Source organism: Ascaphus truei, unplaced genomic scaffold (genome assembly GCF_040206685.1).
Source record: "Ascaphus truei isolate aAscTru1 unplaced genomic scaffold, aAscTru1.hap1 HAP1_SCAFFOLD_380, whole genome shotgun sequence".
NCBI classification, from domain to species: Eukaryota; Metazoa; Chordata; class Amphibia; order Anura; family Ascaphidae; genus Ascaphus; species Ascaphus truei.
In genome coordinates this window covers 254,936-269,601 of record NW_027456710.1, presented here as the reverse complement: position 1 = coordinate 269,601, position 14,666 = coordinate 254,936, and the positions used below count along the sequence as shown (strand labels likewise).

At 48.5% G+C, this 14,666-nt stretch overlaps 1 protein-coding gene across 6 annotated transcripts in view; it reads right to left on the bottom strand.

Moving 5' to 3' along the window:
* Positions 1 to 14,666, bottom strand: part of CKAP5 (cytoskeleton associated protein 5) — a 42,997-nt gene that overhangs the window by 26,839 nt on the left and 1,492 nt on the right. For 5 of the 6 annotated variants that reach the window (XM_075583809.1, XM_075583805.1, XM_075583808.1 and 2 more), the window contains exons 2-11: positions 5,991 to 6,077; positions 4,636 to 4,829; positions 3,130 to 3,336; positions 2,857 to 3,028; positions 2,503 to 2,629; positions 2,047 to 2,150; positions 1,817 to 1,930; positions 1,599 to 1,703; positions 613 to 702; positions 371 to 535 (exon numbers count right to left, since the gene is read on the bottom strand). In XM_075583809.1, coding sequence (XP_075439924.1) covers positions 371 to 535; positions 613 to 702; positions 1,599 to 1,703; positions 1,817 to 1,930; positions 2,047 to 2,150; positions 2,503 to 2,629; positions 2,857 to 3,028; positions 3,130 to 3,336; positions 4,636 to 4,829; positions 5,991 to 6,047 — 1,335 coding nt within the window. In that variant the 5' untranslated portion in view covers positions 6,048 to 6,077. Of the gene's footprint in view, positions 1 to 370; positions 536 to 612; positions 703 to 1,598; positions 1,704 to 1,816; positions 1,931 to 2,046; positions 2,151 to 2,502; positions 2,630 to 2,856; positions 3,029 to 3,129; positions 3,337 to 4,635; positions 4,830 to 5,990; positions 6,078 to 10,371; positions 10,516 to 14,666 lie in introns of those variants that run through there. The other variant, XM_075583806.1, reaches the window with a different exon arrangement.

The window sequence follows — 14,666 nt, the reverse complement described above, 5'->3', positions numbered from 1 at the left end:
TATCTGGGCTGGAGTGGCTCAGAGTAAAGACACTGAACTGAAGCAGGGGAACCTGGTTCAAGTCCCAATGTCGACACCGTGCAATCTTGGGCAAGACACCAATTGCCAAACAGATTGTAGCAGCGACTGTGTAAAACCTTATGTGCAATGCTGCTTACAGTGCATTATATCGTACTACAGGTAGAGTCCCAATGACAGAAAAGTGCTATAAAGAGTTATATCTTGCAGCGTTTGATCATTTTCCAGAGCAGACTGTGCTGAAGTCTTAATCAGTACTGGAGCCGGCAAAGAAGGACTAACAAATAATAAAATTAGACATTAAGCCACTAGCTTCCAGACACCTTGGGCACACAGGCCTACAGATGATTACCTTGAGGAGTGCGGCACAGAAAGACTTTAGCAGGCTCTTGGGCAGAGTGGAAGGAGTGCAGTGACGGAAGCTTCTTGCAAGGAAGAGAGAGGTTTGCTGCTTTATTGCTGGGTTCTTGTTGTCCATGACCGCCAGGACGTCCTCACTGATGTTCTGCAATGTGGTCTAAAACAGCACACCATGTGTAAGCCTCACACCTGCAGGACAGGTTCCTGTATCCGGTGTGTTTTCAAGGCACTCACCGTGAGGAAAGTGGCATCTATGGCTTCCTGCAGGGCCAGGAGTACCTGGGGCTTCTTCTCCTTAAACTTCTCCAATACCGTTGGCACAACCTGCAGAGATGGACTAGTTAGTTCAGTGATAGCTTGTGCAACCAGCAACTCACGTGTAGCCTGCACTCAGTGGCAATCAATGTTTTCCTTTCAGATCATTGATGCGTTAAACAAAATTAAAAAAAAAAAAAAAAAAGTCTCACACCTGCTGCACACAGCATGTTCTTATCTACAAGGGCTGTAACCAGCAGTGTGTCTCAGGCAGAAATAAAAAGCATCACAATACATCAAAACTTAAAGGTTTAAACATTTCCTACATATGGTTTATGAACAAGTCAGAATAATTTTTTAAACCCATTTAAATCAGCAGTCATTAAATACATTTGGTCTCATGCTAGAATGTACCTTTGATCCCCTCATACCACCAGACAGGCTATTCACATCCAGCTATTGCATGCCGCTTCCCCATAGCTCCTCAGACTCCAAGGAAACCTGCTGTCTGCATTTATTCTTCATAAGCCATAACCCTACACAACCCCCTTGTTCTATGCACCCAGTGCCAGTGCAGTACTGGACTTGCTCATGTCAGCACGAGGAAGCTGATAGGACAAGCCTTGCACAGGAGCTGGAAAGCATGTCATGTTAACAAGGATACACTGCTTCAGAAATGTTTCAGTTAATGCGTTAATATAGTCAGATGCATGTTTGTTACTCAGCATCTTTAGACTCGGATATGCCGCTATGCATTTAATGCAGGAACAAGGTTCCTATATAAAAAGGATAATGCTGAAGTCTAATGGAGTTCCACAAGTCTCTACCTTTGGTTGCTGGAAAGGTCCCCCCTTGGGACGAGGCAAAAATGACTGTCTTTACAGAGTAAACATTCCCATGTAAAGCTCCCATCAATCACCACAGCTATGTGCTAGCAGCAGTGCCCACACAGAAGGATCACTCACATGTCCGGCGTAGGTTCCAAACTTCTTCCGGAGACCAACCGCCAGTCCTGTCAAACACTTGGCAGCCAGAGCCACAAGCAAAACATTTGTGTCTTTCCCAACCACCTGCAGAAGTAATGGGAGAGCCTGCTCAGCACCACCCGTCACCCCTTGTATGCCGTATTCAACTCAATGTCGGGGGATCTGGCATGTCTAGCGGGTACTATTATTGTCGCTACCTTCTTCAGGGCTCTCACAAGGTCTGCAAAGTCTCCGGCTTCTATCTTGGGATTTTTTACAAGGACCTCTACAGCTTCCAAAGCCTCCTTCCTCTCCTGCCACTTTTTGGCTTCCTACAAGTAAAAAGATTGAGGGGTGTCAGACAGCAGAATAGGCAGGCTGTTTCTAGCCAGAAAATGCACTGAATCCTATTTATACTCCCATAGAAAAAGCTAGAAGAGGCACTTACAATTTTATCATAGAAATCTTTGGGCAGTTTGGACAGGATCTCCACGGCTTCCAGCAGCTCGTAGGCATCCACCTGAGGGACCACTTCCTCATCGCACTCCTCCCCTGGGGCACATGGGAGCGGGATTCAGAGAACGACAACCAGCCCTATTCATACAGCAATTCGTGCCCAGGAGAGAAAGGTTTGACCCCCACGGCCCAGCCTCTTCCCAAACCCACTCCCTTCAATGCCAGCAGCCTGGAGTCGATAACACCAGTCCTCAAACAGGTCAGCTTTTTCCAGCTTCAGCACAGGTGGCTCAGAGGCTGTCTTCAACTGAGCAACCTGTGCTGAAGCTGGGATGTGCTTAAAACCTGACCTGCTGGGGGTGGGCGCGAGAGATCAGTTCTGGAGGACTGGAGCACCCCTGCAGCAATCACCTCTGCGTACATGGTTATCGCTCCGAGGGACACTCACCTTCAGCATCACCGCCTGCCTGCTGCTGCTCAAACTTCGCCTTGAGGTCTTGCTGTGAGCGCAGGAAACGAGTCTGTTTGGGAGCAATTTGGGGAACCTTCACCCACTCCTCTTCCAGATCTTTCAGCTGAAGAGCAACAGAAAAAATGTTTATGAGCCGAGGAAACCTCCCACTTGGACGGGGCCCATTTAAAGCGGCCTGGGCACGACCAACTAAACACCAAGCTATAAAATGGGCTATACCAAACATGCACACGCATCTGAAGCAGGACACGGATCTTGGCTGTTTCGTAGACAAAATGAAGGCGGCAGCGCAAACATTGGCCCCATCTGATGTTATGTCCCTCCTCTCACCTGCACGGGGTTAATGTTTTGTAAGGGAGGCCTCACGGCGTCTCTGATCCAGCGGAAGATCTCCACTGATAGGAGTTTGGCTTCGTCTCGAACCGCTTTCTCTCGAGACTCAAATAGCTTTGGCAACACCTTAATAATTGGCTTCAGGGGCACGATTTTGGAACCAAATTCACTAGGGAAGAAAAGAATATGTCATGTATGAAGGGGTGTGCGCAAAGATAGTACAGCTTCAGCAGCGGGGCCCGAGTGAGGCGTGCAAGGCGAACCCCTCACCTCAGCGCTTTCCGCAGGGCCTCTACAGACGCCACCACAACCTTTGGGTTCTTGTTCTCCAGACCCTTCAGCAGCTCTTCTTGCACGGCCTCCCCTTTCTCTATCTCTATGTACATCAGGCAGATGTCTATTCCCAGCTCCTTGGCTCTGGCTTTTGGCTGGTTGAACACTTTATTTACTACTCCGGACACCACCTCCCCTGTGGTCCTAAACAAAGAAACAAAAAAAGAGCCATCTTCACCTAGTACCACGAGATGTGCTGCATCCCGCCCATCACTACATTGTAACAGCCTCATTTTCTAGTGACCGTACTTATATCAGCACACAGGATTATCTGCCTGTAAATCCGTTTAACACAACATGCTTTTTTGACCAACAAGTTGGGTTTTCAGGATCTCCCTGCTTCAGCACAGGTGGCTCGCTCAGTTGCTCAGTCAAAGAAGCAGGGACTGACAATCACCTGAGCTGAAGCAAGGATATCCTTTCAACCTCTCCTGTTGAGGACTGGAGATGAGAACCCCTGTGCAGAGCAGCCAAAGTGACGTTATTTGGTGGTTTACATAAAAAAGGCGACACTGAGGGGAGACAAAACAAGCGCCACACAAATGTCATTTAAAGCTACAGCCCCAGTCACTGCGTGCATATGTCGGAGCGTCTAGCTGCGCATGCACCAGTTTCTGTCGCGATCTGTGCTTGCGCGTCCAGAGAAGAGCAGGGACGGGGAGGGAGAGAAGGGGCTGGCACGCAGGGGGTGCAGCCATGAAGTTACGCAGCTGGTTGGCCCTCGTTGGCTGGACTGCCACTGTGACGTTGCCAGCGCTTGGCCGCTGCACCAAAAGACAAATGTTGTGTCTTTTGGCAAAGGTGGTTACGCATGGCGCTTTCTGCAGGCAGTGATCGGCCCCATAGAGGACCGTATCTTGTTTGCGCCGTAGCACGCAGTCGGGATGAGGCCCAAGTAAGTTAATTCTTCCTTGTTAGTCAAATCCATTCCCAAAGATTTTATTTCATACAATTGCTAAATAATCTCGTTCCATCTGGCAATAAGACGGATAATATGCATGGTTTCAATCTGCTGCTTGGCTTTATTTGGAAAGTAAGGCACGCCCATACCTGGCGAGACGCGAACACAAGGCCGTGCCTCTATTAGGCAGGCCATAGAACGTGCGACGGCCGGGTCATGTGAGCGGTTCAGCCAATGAGGGTGAACCAGCGCCATGATGTCACCGCCACACCTCCCTCTAGGCCACAAATCGCCCCTGCAGCAGGCGCACGTGACGCGCGCCTCGCATGGCCTGGGCCTAAGAAAACACAAGACAGGGCTAAAATTGCCCGACATTTAGCTGATAAACTCACATCACACGATTCAAGCCTACGTCAGTGTGCACTAAGAACCATGTATAATCAGGATGGCAGCTACATGGATAGGTTTATTTTTCAGCCTCAAACATGAGATGAGAAGTTGCTGAATGACACTGCTCTGTATACTATAACCAACGTACTCACCTTCCTGCAACCTGTGCATTTTCTACATAGATGAGGGCCACTTCCAGACCTTTCAACTGGGCAATTGCATTTGAGTCGGTCACAAACTTCTTCAGCAGACCCAGATATTTGGACCATTCTGGGCTCTTCTCATCAACGATTTTCTGGAACAGCTTCACGGCCTCTTCATAGCCACTTAATCTTGCTTTCCACAGCTGGGAATGGAGGATAGTGATCAGTGAGCATCACAGAAAGAATGGTAGCAAAAATACAATCTTCGTAGCACCACTTCCTACCCAGAATGTATTCACTAGGGCGGGGGTGGGCCAGTCCAGTCCTCAAGGGCCAACCGGTCAGGTTAAGAAGATCCATATCCCTGCTTCAGTACAGGTGGCTCCATCAGTGGCTCAGTCAACGACAGCCACCTGTGCTGAAGCAAGGATATCCTTAACACTTGACCTGTTGGTGGCCCTTGATGACTGGAGTTGGCCACCATGGCACTATGTCTTGCACGGCAGATCAACAGTGTTTTCACTTGACCATATCGGGAAGCCCCTTGATACAATGGGCGTGCAGCTTTAATCCATGAAGGGGATAACACAACAGATTTCACCCTAACCAAAAGGTGAGGTCAGGTCATGATCCATGCTTAAAAATGAAGGCTTTGTGGGGCCGACTTCTGAAGTTGACAATATTTTGTTCCAGATCAATGGTCAGCTGGATACCCTACAGTAAATAATGAAGTTCTCCATTTAATGTGACAGCCAAGAACAGTGGAACAACGTTTCAGGTCCCATATGGACCTTTCATCAGGTTGAAAGGTCCATACGAGACCGGAAAAGTTATTTTTCCCACTGTTCTTGACCGTCACATTAAAGGAGAACTTGAGTAGAGATCTGCTTTGAGTCTCTGTCTTTGAGGAGACCTGCACGTTGAAGAAATTGTTTCTTTGTTTTGTTGGCTGCACAAGCGGGGTTCTCCTCGCCGGAGGCCATTTCCCCATACTTTTGGAATTGTACCTTACATTACGACATTGTACCTCAGCATTTTATAAAACCAGACTATGCACCCCCATGCCAGATCAATAGAATCTTTAATCAGCCACATGCTGTGCAAACCCGTGAGACAGAAAAATACAATGGTTGGCGACTATTCGGGCTGGTGTGAAGGGTTGGGGCTGCAGACCATATGGTACGGCACAGGGGAAAACCAGTTGAGAAGGTACAAATAATTAGAATTCTCACCGGGCCTTTCAGAGCACCCGGCATTAACCGATTCCCGCAGGCTCAGGGACTTTCCGTTCAAAACAGCCAGAAGGCCAGCAATGTCACCCACCCCAACCCCCAGATTCCTCCCCATGCGATGTCTGGACGTACCTTGTGCTCGCACTTCTGGTCAACAGGCAGCTTCATCCACTCACTGTCGTCTGCCATGGTGGCGTTACGGTTTCCGTGCTATGTGATCTGTTGGGAGATGGGAGTGCCTGTTATGCAGTGAGAAATAAAAGCAGGGGGGGGGGGGGGGGTGTATATCTTCCACCCCATTACTGCCAAAGGAGGCAGGGAAGCGTTACTGGCCTCCTTTGGTCCCAAGGTATAAACCAGTTTACTATACTCCACTTGCACACAGAGGCCTCCGCTGCAGCCTCCTAGTGTTTAGTACCAGTTACTGCTCTAAGCTGGGATAGGCAGAAAACACCAAGCTACTCCAACCCAAGGGCTGCAATTATCCAGACCGGTCTGTGGGTGTGGTGACAGAATGCATTGAAAAGCTCCGGTCCCTGGAACTAGTTAAAAGTCAGGCTGTGAAACTGGTTAGTGACACGGTTTGATATTTGTTGGGGAAAATAAAATGCAGCCAGATCATGCGGTCATTAAAGTAGTAACAAAGTATCTGAAAATCTCACATCCAGACAGGTGTGGTCAATGTTCCAGGGGGAAGCACAGACAGGTGTGGTCAATGTTCCAGGGGGAAGCACAGAAGTATATTTATAGAAAGTTTCACCAGGAAATAATACTGCACGTTACCCATCAGTTTCAAGTATGTCCTGGGCACATCCAAGCAGCACACAGGGTGTGGGCAGAATAAACGGCAATTTTGTATACATTACTGTAACTTTACAGGTAGTCCTGACTAGGTCAAAGTAATGAGCCCAATTAATGCAAATTACCAAAGCTATACCATGAATAGGGTACCCATCCCTACATCATAGGGATTGCTGCCATTCTTCCCAGGAAATCACATCCTGATCGTATTCCCTACAGAGCATAAATGTACAGAGCTACTACAAATAATGTCCAATGTTATGTAACAAGGGCCAGTGTTTACTCTAACGCAGGAGCAGCCAACTCCAGTCCACAAGAGCCAACAGGCCAGGCTTTCAGGATATCCCAGCTTTGGCACAGGTGGCTCAGTTGAAGATTGCACCACCTGTGTTGAAGCAGGGATACTGGAGTTGGCCACACCTGCTCCAACATATCAAAAAGGGCCCTCATAAATGGGTGTGTGGCTTTAATTCAAGAGAAGGGGATAACCCGCTCGATAGATCTCACGCCAACTAAAACCTGTGCTCTTTGTTTACCGAATCAGAAAGTAACCACCAGGACAGTTACAATGAGTCGTGTTTGCAAATTGTAACACTAATGTAACAAGACCATGAAACCAGCCATGCATCAGGGAAGAGACGCTCCAGGGAGCCTCAGAATTCAGCAAGAGGGGAGCAGAGAATGCCACCACTGAATATAGTAAATGCCACCACTGAATATAGTAAATGCCACCACTGAATATAGTAAATGCCACCACTGAATATAGTAAATGCCACCACTGAATATAGTAAATGCCACCACTGAATATAGTAAATGCCACCACTGAATATAGTAAATGCCACCACTGAATATAGTAAATGCCACCACTGAATATAGTGAATGCCACCACTGAATATAGTAAATGCCACCACTGAATATAGTAAATGCCACCACTGAATATAGTAAATGCCACCACTGAATATAGTAAATGCCACCACTGAATATAGTAAATGCCACCACTGAATATAGTAAATGCCACCACTGAATATAGTAAATGCCACCACTGAATATAGTAAATGCCACCACTGAATATAGTAAATGCCACCACTGAATATAGTAAATGCCACGGCTCAGTTTTGCTTTGTGTCTGCACCTGATCCACTAACCAACAGGAGGAATCAAAGTTCACAGTAATATTATCAATGCTTATACTAAAGCTTCACCAATACATGTGTAGCTCTATCGGTTATACTGTATTGTCATTTTACTTATTATATTACCATTATTGGTTTTGCAAGAGTGCAGCTATGATTGCCGCTCCAGTGCCAAATTATTGCTGGAAAAATAAAAAAATAAATAAAAAAAGTTAGAGGCAATTGCCGGCTCCATCTTTCGATTATGAACCAATAAAAGCTTCCCTATATTATCCAGCATGTTCCTGCGCGGTTATGGTACGGCAGATAACAGGCATCATATAGGTGCTCACGAGCAGCTACGTGCGTGAGGAGGAGTGCTTTGCAATACATTCTAGGGTCACTCGGAAACAGATGGGCTAAGGAATATGCCTTCTGAAGTTGCACTCGGTTCCAGGCATCCCGAGGACCCCCGGGTGTTTGAAGAACTGCCGTCCTGCACAGCAGCTTGTTAAACAAAATAGGTGCTCAGATCTCCACTCATTCCCCCAATACCAAGGCTACGCAAATAAAATGGTGTTATACACAGCAGGTGCAGAATCATCTAATGCAGCAGAAGCCCATACAGAACTAGGTTGTGTTTCTGGGCCCTCCAATACGGAAGCGCTTTTCTGGGAACAGCCTTTGTTACACATTGAAGAGCACTCAGAAAAAACATGTATGCACTAGGAACAATTCCTAAGCAGCGTATGTAAAGGACGGCATGGAAACAAGTCCGCTGTATGACATGTAAAGCAGATATACATTCCTGGTGCATGGAAACATTTTCACCACCTCTGTGGGATCACTCACAGCCAGGTCATTTACAAAGGAGGATGGGCAGAACGTTACATCACAAAACCTGACCTCAGTCACGAGAAAATAGAAATAGACTATACACATCTCTCCTGTTTCAGGAATACCCCCTGAGACGTGCTGCATATCATTTGGATCAGTAATAACTCCGGCGGGAGCGAGAAAGTATCTGTAATCAGAGCTCCATTAATACAACACATTTACATTGGTATATTGCTTGCCCGGTGCTGCTCACGCCAGGTACGACCCCACACCGGCTCCTGCCTGAGCATTTCATACAGGCCATGAAACTCTTAGCAAAGCTCGGCTGGTTTGACCCGCCCTGTAATGTGACAGCTATGACTCAACTCAATGTGCATCCAGTGCACAATGCATCAATAAGACAGACATGAGCATCACGTATAGTGCAGAGACGCTGGAGAGCAATGCACACTTCCAGCCTCACACATGTGAAGTCACAAATAAACAAAAACAATGTCTATCTTTAAGCAGAGTACAAGGGGGTGTGGCAAGAGAGATGGCAGTACAGAGGAGAGAGGGGGGGGGAGAGATGGCAGTACAGAGGAGAGAGGGGGGGGAGAGATGGCAGTACAGAGGAGAGAGGGGGGGGGGAGAGATGGCAGTACAGAGGAGAGAGGGGGGGGGGGGGAGAGATGGCAGTACAGAGGAGAGAGGGGGGGGGGGAGAGATGGCAGTACAGAGGAGAGAGGGGGGGGGAGAGAGATGGCAGTACAGAGGAGAGAGGGGGGGAGAGAGATGGCAGTACAGAGGAGAGAGGGGGGGAGAGAGATGGCAGTACAGAGGAGAGAGGGGGGGAGAGAGATGGCAGTACAGAGGAGAGAGGGGGGAGAGAGATGGCAGTACAGAGAAGAGAGGGGGGGAGAGAGATGGCAGTACAGAGAAGAGAGGGGGGGAGAGAGATGGCAGTACAGAGAAGAGAGGGGGGAGAGAGATGGCAGTACAGAGAAGAGAGGGGGGGAGAGAGATGGCAGTACAGAGAAGAGAGGGGGGGGAGAGATGGCAGTACAGAGAAGAGAGGGGGGAGAGAGATGGCAGTACAGAGAAGAGAGGGGGGAGAGAGATGGCAGTACAGAGGAGAGAGGGGGGAGAGAGATGGCAGTACAGAGGAGAGAGGGGGGAGAGAGATGGCAGTACAGAGAAGAGAGGGGGGAGAGAGATGGCAGTACAGAGAAGAGAGGGGGGAGAGAGATGGCAGTACAGAGAAGAGAGGGGGGGAGAGATGGCAGTACAGAGGAGAGAGGGGGGGAGAGATGGCAGTACAGAGGAGAGAGGGGGAGAGAGATGGCAGTACAGAGGAGAGAGGGGGGAGAGATGGCAGTACAGAGGAGAGAGGGGGGAGAGATGGCAGTACAGAGGAGAGAGGGGGGAGATATGGCAGTACAGAGGAGAGAGGGGGAGAGATGGCAGTACAGAGGAGAGGGGGAGAGATGGCAGTACAGAGGGAGGGTTGGGAGATGGCAGTACAGAGAGGGGGGAGAGATGGCAGTACAGAGGAGAGGGGGGAGAGATGGCAGTACAGAGGAGAGGGGGGAGAGATGGCAGTACAGAGGAGAGGGGGGAGAGATGGCAGTACAGAGGGTGGGTTGGGAGATGGCAGTACAGAGGGTAGGGGGGAGAGATGGCAGTACAGAGGGTAGGGGGGAGAGATGGCAGTACAGAGGGAGGGTTGGGAGATGGCAGTATAGAGGGTGGGGAGATACTGATGTAGCCGACACCTGGTTTACCTCCCGGCCCTGCAGCCGCCGTCTCCCCGGGGGACCGGAGCAGTGATACCGGGACCGGTCAGGCAGCTCACACAAAGGGCCCGGGACGCACCTCCCGGGGCTCACGCCGCTAAGACCAGGCAGCCAATCACGTAACAGCCACAAAAACGTGACACTACCCTTTCCGGCGACGGGAGCCAATCACTATAGCCCTGCCGCTCACTGCCAGAGGCCCCGCCCCCACCGACAGAAAACCGAGGTCCCGCCCCCAACGACAGAGCACCGAGGCCCCGCCCCCAGCACATGAAGCTGCCACACCCGGCCCCCCGTGACGTTGGCAGCCTGCCCATGCTACTCCCCTATGTCTATCTGGTGCCCCTGGGCATTCATTCCCATAACCGGGCACCCATGCCACCAACAGGGGAACCCAGCCTCTGCCACTAGTGACCGCTTAGCACCAACAGTAATGATACCCACAGAGCTGGGGGGCCGCAAAGCATGCCCCCCCTGTTATTCATCAACTGGGCACTCAGTGGGTGAAATACAAAGGGGGGCGGGGGTAAATCCCATCACAGAATCGGGCTCTGTGCCAACAGCACCAGAGACAGAGGGATTCTGTGCGATTCCACAACCAGGAGAGGCAAACAGTGCATTAAACACCATGACGCATGGACACCATCACCTTGCTTCATACAGAACATTCCAATAGCTTGCAGAGCCTGCCCCAGCCTTTAGATATATTTTAAATCATTTTATGGATTGCTATTAAGATTACACCAAAATACTTCACTAGGACCAGCCAGGTTGCCCAAAGGGACCTGTAGTACACCAACACAAATGGGAGGTGGCACAGCGGGTTCTTCCCACACCGAGCTACTATTAGGTGGTACTTGTAGCTCATGGGATGTCACCCCTTCACATCTGATAATAGCAACCTATGTGCCATTGACTTTGTTACTCACATGGTGACAAACAGAAGATACCCATCACCAGAAAGAGTCCATATCTTCCATTGCTACAAGACAATGATCGAGAAAAGTCACGTTCCATTGATAACTGTCATGAAAGCTACTTGCCTAGCTCATGTCCATGTGGGTCAAGTTGACGTGGAGTCCCATGGCTTCTCTTTCCACCAACTAATTTCCACCATCACTGAAGGAGATTTACCTCTAGAGCAGTGTTTCCCAACTGCAGTCCTCAGGGAACCCGAGTAGTCATTTGGATTGACCCACCTGTGCTGGATCAGGGATATCCTTAAGACCTGACCTGTTGGGGTTCCCAGAGGACTGGAGTTGGGAAATACTGCTCTAGAGTATACAATTGGCACGGTCAGGGCAGCAGAGCTAACCAGCCACACCTGTAGCACTTGGTACAACTCCCAGGCACCGTCCTCTCAAACCAAGAGATATGACAGATTTGGACCAGCAAACCAGGTATATAGAACTAGAAATTACCAGAGCAGGCACAAAGCATTTTATTTTCCCCATCATCATATTTATATGGTGTGAGCATATACTAAAGTGCAATATGGAGACAAGAACATCACATACAATATAAAGCCATAGGTAATGAGGTCCCTGCTCCAAGAAGCCTATAATCTAAAAGCAATGGGAGAGATGACAAGGACAGGAGGGGGTATAAGGCCACTCACTATGGCAAACTGTAGGCTTATCAGGAGGGTGCTGGGCATGTCTCCTTACAGAGGTGTTCTTTGGGGAACGTCAGAAAGTGTGAATGGTGGCGCGGGGGGGTCAGAGAGTGATGTAGTGTAATGCGTTTCACAGTTGGGCTGCAGCCCTGGAGAAGTCTTGGAGGCAGGAATGAATGGAAGTAATGAGTAAGGAGGAGAGCTGTAGGCCATGAGCCTGCGTGTGGGAGAGTACGTGGAGATTGGAAATGTAGAGGGAGGGGGGGGGGGGCAGGGTGTTATGAGAGCTTTGTAGGGGAGAACCAGAACCTTGGATGAGAGTGCTGGGTATAGGAATCCAGTATCAGAACATGCAGTGAAGCAGCAGGAATGGAAGCATTGGAGAGGTGATGGAGCCTGGCAGCAGGGGGAAGGAGGAGACTAGCAGTAGTCCAGTCAAGATATGGAAAGTGCATCAACTAGAATTGTTAACTGCGTGGTGTGGGGGGGGTGTATATCTGTAATGTTTGGAGGCATTGGATGTGTGGTAAAAATGGGAGGAGTCAAGTGTGACAGCATAACCATCTGGCTTGTGGCGCCGGGAGGAGGGGGAACCAGCGGCTGTCCATGAGACCACAGTGCTCATCTAATACTTCTCCTGATAATACCATACTGCTGCCTCTTAAAACAGAACACACCGTTCTAATCAGATACCAGGTATAGACACCAAGAAGTTACTCTCGTGTAGTTGGTGGTGTTTCAGACTCCTATGGTTGAGTAAACCTCTTACCTTAACACTGCCAGTTTACGTGACAAGCACGTGCCCACCAGAGTCTGTGCTGATGGCAAAATGCATGCATGCCTTTATTTATATAGCGCTTTACAGCAGTAATACACGCGACAATCATAAAACAGATCATACAAATAACACATCATGGGGATACAGTACACAAGCAGTAAGCACTCCCACCTCGGTACCAGCAATACATGGTACCCAACTTTACAGTTGCTAGGCAGGTAACAAACAGTACTTCAATTACAACAATATTCTAAAAACATAACAAAGCATGGGCAGGACAAAGAACTGAAGACTGACTAGGTAACTTTACAAGTTACAAAACACCAGAGAAATGAAAAAGGGCGAGGTTGCTAGAAACCTGGGAAGAGGTCACAGGGAGGGCTGAAGGAGCAACGCTGGGGTAATGTCACTATCTGACGCAGGTGAGCATGTTCCACATCAGTGACCTCTCTCCTTGGGCAAGTCACCCAACATCTCTTCAACCCCAAAGTCTTAGTGAGTGACAACTCTTTGTAGCCCCATAAACTCTAAATTTATATTACATCCCATGAAGAGGTTCGCAATAAGATAAGTGCTAATTAGCTGAGGGGCAGAATGCCGAATCCCAGCTCTTTCGTTATGAAGCCATAACCCTAACCCCAAGTGTTTTTTAATTTAAATATTTACGAATGCATAACGTCCCATGGCATTATCACCCTTCTCTACCTTTGCAATACATGTTCTCAGTATGATTTTATGAACACACAATATTTATCTCCGTAGTTTGAAAAACATTAAACAGAGATTCTTGGGGTCCTCCAAGCCCCAGAAAGGAGTGGGTCCTCCGACATATGCTATATACAATTTTGATGTGTAATTTGTCATAGACCAGAAAGCAGCTCAGATTATTTTATATGGCCCTGCGAGTTGAAAGCTGAAGCACTATGATAATTAGCAGATCAAAGATTTTCTTTGGCCAGGACTGCACGACAGATACCATGGCATACACCTCACACAGCACACAACCCATTACATACGTTTAAACATGAATACAATCACTGAATATGTTCCATAATATGTAGCAGCCCTTTAGAAACGCAGTCACAACGGCTGAACTAGAAATGCCCTGCTCCTTTGAATCCCACCTGGGAGCAAAGTGAACCAATTCCACGTTTAAAGCAGCATTTACCCCATGTTTTTTTAACACTAGGTTTTTAGATGGAGTCTAGAGCTGAATCGCCTTTATTTCACCTTTGGGGACCCGCTGCTTCCCACGGTACATACCAGGAAGAGGCTGCCTGTAGCAGCTTCGGCTGGGCACAGAAATTACTCTTAAAATAAAGGTTCCTCCGGCTAATAGGAAGACGCAACGCCATCCCTTCAAACCAGAGGGATACCGGCATCACCTTGAGATGCAAGTATCTCGAGTAGGGGTCCCTGGAGTGGAGATCACCTATGGAGACCCCCTGCTTCTCACCTAGGGGGAGACAAGTTTTTGTTTTTTAAAAAGACATAGGTGCTTTAAGAGGTCTCATCTGTGTGATCAATACAGTCTTCACCAAAATCTGACACCTACTGTATAAGTATTTTGTCTGATGTCACTTAAGTGTTTGTACACATTCCAGTGGCTCTGATCAGAGCAGGGTGGGATAAAGGTGAAAAACCGTTGATTGCCACTTTCCCATTCGTAGGCGCCGACATGTCCAAAAAATAAAGGAAGCCAAACCTTTGCTATTAGCATTGTTAAAGCCAGTTCTGTGGTTACATGATTTACAAATGTATGTTTTCTGTGGTGGAACATGGGATATCAAAGGGACGAGACCCCCCGGCCCCACTCTACGACAGCTAGCAAATAACCGTTCTGAAGCCGGGATCCACACATTACCATCTGCGACAGAACAGAGCATCTGG